This window comes from Buteo buteo, chromosome 4 (assembly GCF_964188355.1).
Source record: "Buteo buteo chromosome 4, bButBut1.hap1.1, whole genome shotgun sequence".
NCBI lineage: Eukaryota > Metazoa > Chordata > Aves > Accipitriformes > Accipitridae > Buteo > Buteo buteo.
The window spans coordinates 53,510,177-53,521,238 of record NC_134174.1 but is presented as its reverse complement, the minus strand read 5'-3'; the positions used below and the strand labels follow the sequence as shown (position 1 = coordinate 53,521,238).

Genomic DNA, 11,062 nt, shown 5'->3' with positions numbered 1-11,062 from the left:
TGAGCACAGACAGCCGAAAGGGTTACCGTCACGGCTGGACATGCCAGGAGAAAGGCTCCCTTTGGTAACATGAGCTTGCCATGCTGCTCTGCCCAGGCCACACTAGAAAGGAGCTCCTCCTGCCATCAGCAAGAGGCTTCTCAGGATACTTGGTGCCATGCTAAACATCTGCCTTCCCTTCAACCTCGAGGTGGATCCACACTGCGTGGCACTAGCCCCTATGACAAGGGTTGCTCTAGCTGCCTCTTCCCCCAGCAAAGCATCCTCTACCAGTGCTGTCCAGCACCACTACTTCCCTACCTGTCCTCCAAATCCACTTGGGCCACTGACCGCCTTTCTGCCTCAATTTCCCAGTGGTAAAACCAGGGAGCCCCTGTTTATAGCCTCTAACGCAAACAGGGCAGGCTGGTGGGCAAAGCACATGGCTTGCCTGCTCCTGGCTTGGCTTACTCAGATTTTCTCAATTCCAACTTTCTTCTGTCCCAGCCCCACCCTAGTGGTCCTTTCTCTCCTTGTCCCTGTGCCTTCTTGGTCTTCTGCCCCAACTGCACAGTGCCCTCCTCTCAATTATGGCCCCTTTAAAAAAAAACAAACGTAAAAGTCCCAGTTTTGAACAAATATCTTTTGAAGACACGAACAGAAAAAGAAAGAATATTATACATATGTTAAGATAGCAGTAACCATATTAATACATTCTCTCAGTTAAGCTCCATCCCACTACATGCCCACTTGTCAGTCAGTCTCAGAGCAACAGACATTCAGGAGTGGGAAAGGCACAGCACCCATCTTTAGCCAGGTAACAAGAAAAGGTGCTGGAGGTGCCAGCTTCTCCCAGCACTTGTAGGAAACCAAGGAAAAGAAGATGACGCTGTGGCAGGGCATGGCGAGCATGGGTATGGTAGGACAGCTCATATCTCTACCGCAAGCCGTGTCTGGGGGTATTTTGTAGAGCTGGGACCCACGCAGTGGTGGGAAATGCCCTTGCCTCCTTCACATGGCCACTCCCAGGGCTGCTGGGTTCCCGTGGAGCTGCTGTCTCCCCAGCTTTCAGCAACCAAAGCAATGCAAAAGAGGTGGGCAGGTTTCCAGCGCTAGCCAGTGGTACTTGGCAGCCAGAGAGCGCTAGGCAGGGCTATAGTAAAATAGCACAAACCCCATGTTTGGTCTGTCTCCTCCCTCCTCTTTCCCTTCCCAGGCTGTTTTCAGCAGCCTGCGACAGCAGTGGCAGGGTTGGAGCTGCAGTGCTGCCAAGGGACCCATGAGAAAAGAGCTCGCTTTCCTATGGAGACAAGGCAACACTGATGTGAGAAACAAGAAAAGGCAGACCGTTAGATCCTAAAAAGGAGCCATGAGCAAAATCTGGGGTGGGCGGAGAGCGCATCTCACACTGCTAAGTCTGGAGATTTAGTCAGTGTTATCCATAGCATAGGGATGGAGACAGCCTGTTATTAAGCAGCAGGTTTAAATCAAAGAAAAGGAAATAGTTCTGCACACCAGGCACGATGAAATTACCTCGTCAAAGCTGAAAGTTAAATGAATGCAAAAGAGGATAGGATGAATTCATAGGGAACTGGGGCATCCACAGGTATTAATTATGCAGATTCAGAAGCAATTGCTTGATCACAAATTTGCTATGCCCCTGACCACTAGAAGGGAAGGATCATGCCTTTTCCCTAAATGTGCATCTAAATCCTCACACACCGTGCAGCTGGACATGAGTGCCAATGTGCTGCCTGTCTGATCTGACCTAGCGTGGCTCTTACTACATTCTAGGAAAACAACATGCTAATGAAGCTTTAAGACAATAATAAGTTTGGACATGTTAAAAAACACTGATGAAAGCAGAAACAAAGACATTAGCTCTTAGAAACAGTGCAGGAAGTAAACAAAGACTTAATTTGGAAAATGTGGCTAATACATCTGGGATGGATCATCCACCACCCCCCCAGATGTTCAAAGATGGAGAGACCTTGAGGCAGTGGGAGAAAGAGGGCGAGCAGGAACGCACTGTGCCACGGTGGCGAGAGCGAGAGGAATGTGAATGCTAGCACCGTTATCACCCCCCATTACTGCATGGCTGAGGGTCACAGGCAATGAGGAGCTGATCCCTCCAGAGCTGCCTGTAGAAAGACTCCACCTGGTGTGTTTGTTTTAATTCTGGCCATATTGTTACCAGGGGAAAATTGGAAAATTTGAGGAAAGTTCAAGCCAAGAGCCTTAAGAATGAGCAAACTGGGGAGAGTGTGCACTGAAAGAAAAATGAACCGTGACAAGCATGTTTGCCTTGGCGGAGCTACAGCTGTGGCTGCAGGCAGAGGCATGCAGCCGCATGGCCCTGCAAATGAGGGGCACAGGCCCCCCATCCTCCACCTGTTTTGGAGGGGAGTTGCAGCATGATGCCAGTGGCGCTGCCTGGGGGAGGGAGAGGGAAAAAGAGGACAGAGGAAAAATGAGGACAGAGGACTGCAGCCATTCAGTGTGCAGCAGGGGAGAACAAGCTGCTTTGGGGAGGTCAGAGTGAAGCTAAAGGTTTGGGCACTAGCAACCTTCCCAGGAGTGAGGCCATCTGTACGAGGTGCCCAAAGCCTGGGAAGGACCACAGTGCCTTTCCTTACCAGGAGGGGATGCTGCCCGTCCACCAGGAACTCCAGATCCTACCCAGAACAGCAGGGAACTGGCAAGAGAGGAAAACCCATCTTGGGACTTTTCCATGTTTAGTGCCAGAAGCTCCATTCCACCACTGGTGAGTTCCCATCTTCTGGAAAACAGCACAAAAACTTTTCTGGCATCAGTTCAGAAGTCTTTATTGTGATAGGATACAGAGATTTGTGCGTGTGTGAAAACAAAGATCCATTTCATCACTGCTGAGCCGCAAAAAGAAAGCGCATGGCCCAGGTGGCAGGGACTGTTGTCCTCAGCATGTCCCCCTAGCCCCTCCTGAACAGGCTATTGAGCCCCATGACCCAGCTGGCAGCCCCGCAGAGCCGGCATGTCCTCCCTGGCACAGAGCACGGGAAGAAGGGATGGACAAGGAGGGGGCACATACCCAGCTGAGAGCTGCTCTCAGAGAAGCTGGGGAGCCCCGGCCAGCATCGACATTGCAAATCAGCCTCTCGCCGCAGAGGTGATGGCCCCACTTCCGAGAGCTTTGTTCCAAACGGAGGCTCTGCTGTGCTTTGCTGTAGAGCCAGAGAAATCAGCTGTAGCCCATGCACAGAGGAGAAGCTGGCTGTGTCAGGGAGGAGAGTGAAGGGTACTTAGAGCCTGTGGTGGGGACCGGTTGTTTTCTGCAAGAGGTGAGCGTGCTGCAGGCACGCAGGCTTTCTCCTCTGACCCCCAAAAACCTCAGCCTCACTGATAGTTTTGCCTCAGACCTGACACTTCAGTGAACACGAGAGAGGTCATGGAAGTCATCAGTCTCAGAGAGACCAGACTGCTCCTGCAGCCTGCAAAGCTATCAAATCCCCCTGGCAAGGAACCTTCCCAAAAATGGACTACTCAACATTTGAACCCAAATCAGAGACACTCATCCCACCTTGCTGCAGCACGTTTCAGGGCTTCCTGTCGCAAAACGGGAGAGACGAAGGTCTGGAGTCTCGGCAGCTCAGCAGAGCTGATCAGTGAATAAATATTTGCAAGACGAGAACATGTGGTGTTAAAAGATGTTTTAACCCAGAAAAGCAAAACTGTACAGGAGCCAGTGGCTGGAAATTAAAGCCAGAAGCTATCAAATTAGAAATAAGGCACAGATAATTATCAGTGAGGCAGATCAACTGCATTAACAAGAAAAGTGATACCACATTATTACTGGCATATTTGGAAATTCCTCCCACTATCGTTAATGGTCTTCAGGTACACATTGGGTGGCTCTGGAGCACACATTTGAGCTGAATACAGCTGGGTCAGATACAGCACAGAAGCAAAGAAATGAATGCTCATTAAACTTCGACTCTTTGACCAAGGATTTTGAGTAGCATCCATGGATAAAGTCCTGCAATAGCAGGAGAAATGGGAAGAAAAAATCATATGCTTCCCTGGGAAGGTTCAAGTACAGCCAGTGATATATGCAAGGGTCTCACCCTGACAGGATGCCTTCAGTCAACCAACACCTGGAGCATCAGCCTGTTCGAGTGATTTTTTAAATGGCATGCCTGGTGTCACCTTAGAAATTCTAGTTCTGGAGAGATTGACTCATAAACATGGTCTAAAACTCCTAAGGTTTAAAAAGAATGTAACATATTTTGTATTTATCTTAGTTTGTGGCCTTTAGGTTGCACTCAAGTCACATTTACAGCTTTAAAAAACCCAAAGCCCAAACCAAAAAACAAGAGAAGGAAGGCAGGAGGGTGTTGTCGCGAAATTAGTGGTTTGGACCACACCACCAAAGGAGTAAGCAAAGATACCAGCTGATCCAGATTCCAGAATCAAGCGCTAACACTATTAATACTATGGGACTTGCAATAAAGATACAAAACATTGCTAAAGCTCTTCTCCCAGGTTCTGTATTTGACCTTTTTCTTTGGCATAAACCCTTAGCAGGGACCAGAAAAGCAGACTGGCACAGGCTTTCTCTGCCCACCAACTTCCACGTGGAGTTTCTGCATCAAGTTCTGAAATGTCCCAACGGATCTGCCAGTTCCAGCATCACGGACACAACTAAGCAGCTGCCAGATCCCTGAGGAGATCTCAGGAGAAGAATTACCATTCTGCGGATTTCCACACTGTTCATGTGGAGGAAGGATGCACCAGCTCACGTGAGGAGCTTCTCCATGGTACCTGCTCTGCTACAAAGACTCCGTATGCAAGGAAGGTGGCACAGGACGGGGTGTGTTGCAAGCAGGGCTGGCTGGGGAGCTGAAGGAGCTCTGATCACACGCTCCTCCTGCATGCCTTCCAGCTGTGACCAAAAACTAGTTAGTCTCTCATCTACCTACTTATCTTTGCTGAAAACAACAGAAGGAAGACTCCATCTCTAGATGAATTCCAACATTTCAATGTATTTGCAGATAAAACAAAAACTGGACAATGGACAAACAGTGCAGGGAAGTGTCATTGCGGGTTGATCTGGATCACTTGCTTGCGGGAATATTCTTTGAACAGTACATGTTTCAGTGGAGCCACATGGAAGGCAAAGCGGCTCATGTTAAGAGACAGCGATGTACGGTGTGACAGCAGCTGTTCTGGACTGCAATGACTGGAAAAAAAGGCCAAGTGGCAATAGTCCAACTGGACAAAACAGCCCCAATCTTAAGTCAGCAGACCTGGCCCTGAGATATATGAATGGGGAACACAGAATATAGATCAAAACCAGAGAGTTTTACTTTTACATACACTATTAATGACTCTACTACCACTCGCTGCTGAAAACTTTGGTGTCCAAATTTCAGAAAGATGTAAAAATTTTCAAGGAAGTGGAGTCAAGAGCTACCAGTGAGGTCAGCACAGAGCACTTTACAGATTGAAGATCAATCTATTTAATGATACAACAACAACTTGCAAGCACCAACAAGAAAAAAGGGATTTTGATAGCAGAGAGTTACTCAGTCTTTCTGAAACGGGCAGAACAAGATCCAGCAGAAGCTGAAGCCAGCTAATTCAGAGCAAAAATAAGACACAGATTTTTGGAAGAACAATGAGCTGCCCACAGATCTTACCACAAGACAGGGTAGATTTTTCCCTTACCTTTAGGTCCTTCAATATGTTACAGCTCCTACTTCCAATCATGAAGTAGAAACAACTGGGGGATATTTTCCAGCCTGCACTATGCAGTTGGGCAGGCTGGAAGAGCATGAAAACCCCAAGCTCTGTGTCTGTGCTTGCCTAAAAGAGAAGGCTTTATTGGGGTTGCACAACCTGATCCCCTCCACACCTACAGCTTTGCTCGGGGAAACAGGTGAAGTGTGTGTTTGCCAGGCCTTTCTCTCCACAATATCTGCTTTCTTTTGGCCTCCAGCACTTAGGAGGTCATTAGGAGAAGAGATTTCTGAGATTTCATGGGAGGTAGACAGGCACCAGTGGTTTCCAAGTGTTTTTATAAAAATGGATTTCTGACTTACCTCTCTTTCTTTTTTTGGACCAAGGCATGGAAAACAGAAGAAAGTGATTCATAAACTTGATTAGTGGCATCATCCTAGTTGTGTGCTAGAAGATGGGCTGCAGTGTGTGTGCTCACAAGCCCTGGGTCTTATGGTCATGGGATAAGCCTAAGCCATGAGGGAAGGAAAGGCAAATTTTCACTTATTTTGCTGGTGGAAAGAGTGGTTCAATCTGTGCATGCTCATGCTGGTTAACTGCTGCCAGCTGTCTATTTATAAAGGAACATGACCTAATAAACATTTAAACATTTTCCCTAGATCAGAAGCTGCTGTACGATCAGCACAGTGACACTGGATTGCTTTAGTGGGTGTATACCTGTAGGCACGCTGATCACAGCAGAGTCCCTGTAGGCAGAAGCACTCAATACCGGTCAGGGATCATTGGCCAGTATGAACTGTTCCTACAAAAATCAGCGATGCCTGGCTGGGAACTCGTGTCTTGATGTACCCTAGGGACATGGGAATGGCTCAGTGTTAACAGTGAGCCAGCTTTGGTCCAGCAACAACATCAGGAAGACGTGGGAAAGAGGCTTCTTGCCACCTGCAAAAGGAGCAGACAGCCACCAGAGCCCAGCTAAGGGCAGATGACCACCAGCACACTCAGTTTCTTCATCCTCATCCCTTCGTTTCCCAGAGTGGCATTTGGGAGCCTGGCCAGCCTTTGGGACCCAGCCGGGTGCAGATGGCTGGACCCAGCTGTAGGGCTGCAAGGGCTCAGGGTGCGGGGAGGCGAGCGGAGGTGTGCTGGTGCGGGAAGGGCTGTCGGGAACAGCTTCAGTGGAGAAGGAGCAGGATCACCCTGTGTGTGATCACCCCCAAGAGCTCAGTGGGATGTGTGACCCTGAGATTACCCTTGCAGGAGCACCAGCTCCCAAAGATTGCTGCCACTTTTCTCTTTATAATGCTGTGCACAAGGCAAAAACCAACAAGCAGCAAAGTTTCATTGAATGAAAGTACGACCCATTCAAGGACGGGACACCTGCTTGTCTGTCCTTGGCAGAGAGAGGTGGCGAGCCTGATGTCCCAACGTCTGTCAGTGCAAGTGTGAGTCAGAAGAAATAAATGCCCTTGTTGTGCAGTCAGTAACTTCAGTGAGAGGCGAGAGGGGCTCTTCAGTACAGCCTGCTCTGCCAGGGTCTCCTAGCCCTGAGCAGCCAGGGTGACATGGCCCCTGTCCCCCAAGGCTCTTCCTAAACAATCCCCTTCTGCAGGCACTTGGGCTTGTGGAAGAGAAGCCAGGCAAACAGGAGCACGGACACCAGCACGAGGGAGCACAGCACCATCAGCCCCACATAGCTGCCGTGGGAAAGAGGGGGCACAGCCGGCTCCTCCGCAGGGATCATGTTGGTCAGGTTCAGCATGTAGCCCAGGGTCCAGCCCGCATCACTGCTGCCAATCTGAAATGGGAGAGGAGGAGAATCAGCGCTGGGGGGTGCAGGGGCTGCTTGCAGCATTGCCAGGGCAGTAGCACACCTGGGGAAAGAGGGCCTGGCTGCGCAGCAGAGGTTGCAGTTAGCTGCTGGCGTAGAGCCCTCCCCACCATGACACGCACCTTTCCGAGGAAGTGGATCCTTTGCCAGTTCTTTTCAGTGAATTCGTAGCCATTTTCCAGGAGGGAGAGGATGTAGGCTCCTGAGAAGCAATATTCGCTCAGGTACTTTTCTTTTATTTGGTGATATGCTGTCTTCACCTAGGGAAAGAGGGAGTCACCAGGCTGTCAAACACAGCTTCCCGCTGGTCCAGCTTGTGCCTGAGCATCCACTGCAGGAGCTGGGAGGATCTTCCCTGTTTTGCCTTGGAAGTTACCCCCAACCATTTATCCTACAGAAAAAAATATCAGCAGCTCTTGTCATCCAGCAGCCCCAGCCCACTGCCACAAGCACTGCTCACCTCATGCCAAGGCCGGGCACAGAAGCTCTCAATGGTGCTGGCAACTTTGTCCAGGGCAACGGGGCTTTGTTCACCGGTCAGGTTCAAAAAGTTCATCACAAAGTAGAAAGCAGAAAAAGCCTGAAGGAGAAAGAATATTTTAACCTGACTGGGCCTCAGCATGAGCAGGACAACAGAAATCCCACAAAAGAAAATAGTTTTATTTACAGATAGAGAAATATAAGAAGCAACATCACACACAAAAAAATAGGTATATTTTCCAAGAGCAATGTCATTTTGAGACACACCTCTCGGAGCTGATGAGAGCTAAGGACCCCAAAAGGAAGGTGGAGATAGGAACTTCACTGATCACAGTATCCTGATGAACTTCAGTAAAACTCTCTCCTCTACGCACTGTTGCCAGAGTGGCACACGGTGAACGCTGCTTGCCATCACAACCTTGATCCCATTTTGGCAACTGAACGAGGTAAGTGTGCAGCCAAAATTGCCACAAACAGCATAGGTGATGGTCTGAAAGGACTGTATGCAGCCCCAGCACATAATCCAAAGTCCAGAAAACCCATCTCTGACCATGGCCAATAGCTGATAGGTAGGGGGCAGTTTATGAACAGGGCAAGGGAGTATTAGCAGTTCCCCCAGAAAGCCTCACAGCCACTGGTCTTGCAGCTCTAGGACTGATGTTCAGTGTGGTGTCACACATGATGTGCATTCAGAGTGTACGCTGTCTCCTCATCACATCTGGGAGGCAGACAGGTGAGCTGACTGACTGGCTTCAGTAGCGCTCACGCACTTCTGGATGAATTTCACATCTGGTAGCACCGCTGACCTCAGGAGACAAGGTCTGCAGGAGCAGCGTATCATGCACGGCCTGCAGCAGGCTCTCCTGCCTCTGGTGCTGGCCATCGGGAAAGACTGCTTGAAAAATGAATCAGTAAATGGAGCACCCCAAGGAGATGCCTAGAGGATATGGGTTATGGGAACAGTGCAGTGCTGGTAGGCCAGTATTTACTGGGGTAGCTCTTGCATATGCTGTCCTCACAGCAAGGGCAGCACCACTTTTGTAGTTACATGTCCGAAAAGCCATCTTGTAAATGATTTCCTGCCCCAGCCATGGAGAACACACTCCAGCATTACTCTGAGTTTCTGCTTTTCTGATATTCTGGGTTATAGAGAGTTGAAGAATGTGAAGACTTACCCCAAAATCCCCTTGTAATGGAGGTAGGTATATCCCATTGAAGGAGCAACTGGAGTAAGGACAATAGTTTTTGTTAAAGAGTTTCAGGATATTTCTTCGGCACTTTTGATAATCCCCCTCTCCCTGTATGTACAGCTGGCTGAAAGGGAATTGCTTTTCCTTGGCTGATGTACAAGGGTTTTTGAAGAGATCACTTATATTTATAGTCCTCTGATACCCCTGGTGAAAGCACGGATCAAAGAGGCTGCTGTTCTCCACGGTCTGCAAGTAAAATCAACCCAAGCTGTTACACTTCACTTTAGAGTAACACCCTGGGAAAGAGCCACAAGGAAGGGTGGCACAAGGCACTTGTCACAGTACATCACACCAAGATACACACATTGGGTCAAAGTGATGAGGATGGTTTAAGGCATTGGCTGTGATTTGGGAGATGTGGGTACTGCCACAGCCTCCCTGTAGGACCCTGGGCAAATTACTTTCAGCCGCATTTTTGTGAAGCTGCTGTTGATTTGGGATTCTCAGAGATGGTGAAAACATCATCTCCCCCAAATACTTCAGATAAGCACAGTACTCCTGCTATCCCATGCCCAAGAATGAAGGCACCTCGAATTGGTAGTACTTTTGAAAATGTTGACTGTCATCTCTCTGGGCATCTACCCAGTCTTTATGGAGGACAACAACATTTCCCAAACCCAGACTAAGGGATGAGACATTTAGCTGGGACACAGCAACTTTTACAGCAACCGGCATGTCAAAGCTGGGAGGGTCCAGGATCTCCGCCAGCAATTACAGATGTACTTGCCTGTAGGTCCCTGGCCAGTTTCTGTTGCAGAGCCTGGTCCTTCCCATAGCAGAGAAAGCTGTGCGTGTACACTAGGTAATCCTTGCCATAGAGACGGAAGTAGAGCAGGTTCTCTGGGGACTCAGAAGAGAATTCATTTGGTACAAAGGTAATCTGTGTTGAGGCTCCTCCGAGGTCTAGTGCTCCTGATGTCTCACTTATGGATCTCAGGGAATGTAGAAGTTTTGTCCAGCCAGACTTTAAAAAAAAAATAACTCAGGGTAAAACAGATTAAAAAAAAAAAAGAGGAAGACCTATGAGGAGAGAAGCAGAAGCACAGAACACAGGAAAGGCAGGAAGACCTGGAGGGGGGCATGATATGAGAGCTGGAACAAGACACAAGAAAGATGCAGGCTTGGAAAAGCAGAAGCTGGATCATGTCTGAGTGCTTGCCAGAAGAACTAAGAATATGAAATCTAAAACAACTGTTATGAGAAAAAACAGTCAACTTAGTGTTTCAGCTCCCAGATGATTTATAAGCTCAATAGTAAAGAATCATTGTCAAACTTTGCAGGCACAGAAATATTTTAGATCAGGAAGTGAGGAGGATGCTGTACCCAAGCGAAGTTATCAAAAATGCTGGTGTTTTATTTCAATGCTTTAAGCCTGACTACAGTGGTACATCCTGACACTTATTGGTATCAGGATGTACTCACAGTAATTGCTGAGGCAAGACGTGCAGCTTCCCCATCTCTGGTAAATGGCTTACAAGGGAAGATAGTGCCTGCAACACCCTCCTGCGAGGCATGACTTACAAAGTGCTGCAAGCCAATGATTCAAATATGGACTTGCCATTGATACAGTACCTGCTTGAAATTGCCCAGCAGGTAGTTAATGGTGATCCATCCATAGGCTCCTTCTTCCTGACCACTGATGATTCTGGCACCCTGGAAGTTGAAGGGACCTGAGCGTAGTGTCTTCTCTACGGAGGACAAGACTTGGTCAGCTGCACTTTTATTCTCCAAGCTGGATGAATGGAAGAAAGGATGGAGTGACTGCGGCTGACAGCTCTCTGCAGCCTACGGGCTTTCTTCTGAGTAG

At 48.6% G+C, this 11,062-nt stretch overlaps 1 protein-coding gene across 17 annotated transcripts in view; it reads right to left on the bottom strand.

The window, feature by feature from the left end:
• Window positions 1–491: 491 nt before the first annotated feature.
• ENTPD1 (ectonucleoside triphosphate diphosphohydrolase 1) overlaps window positions 492–11,062 on the bottom strand; it is a 37,432-nt gene continuing 26,861 nt past the window's right edge. For 13 of the 17 annotated variants that reach the window (XM_075026137.1, XM_075026143.1, XM_075026141.1 and 10 more), the window contains 6 exons: window positions 10,828–10,987; window positions 9,983–10,219; window positions 9,181–9,441; window positions 7,986–8,105; window positions 7,648–7,785; window positions 4,978–7,492 (listed from right to left, as the gene is read on the bottom strand). In XM_075026137.1, the coding sequence (XP_074882238.1) occupies window positions 7,286–7,492; window positions 7,648–7,785; window positions 7,986–8,105; window positions 9,181–9,441; window positions 9,983–10,219; window positions 10,828–10,987 (1,123 nt within the window). In that variant the 3' untranslated portion in view covers window positions 4,978–7,285. Of the gene's footprint in view, window positions 2,759–4,977; window positions 7,493–7,647; window positions 7,786–7,985; window positions 8,106–9,180; window positions 9,442–9,982; window positions 10,220–10,827; window positions 10,988–11,062 lie in introns of those variants that run through there. The other 4 variants (XR_012650140.1, XR_012650141.1, XR_012650139.1 and 1 more) reach the window with 4 other exon arrangements.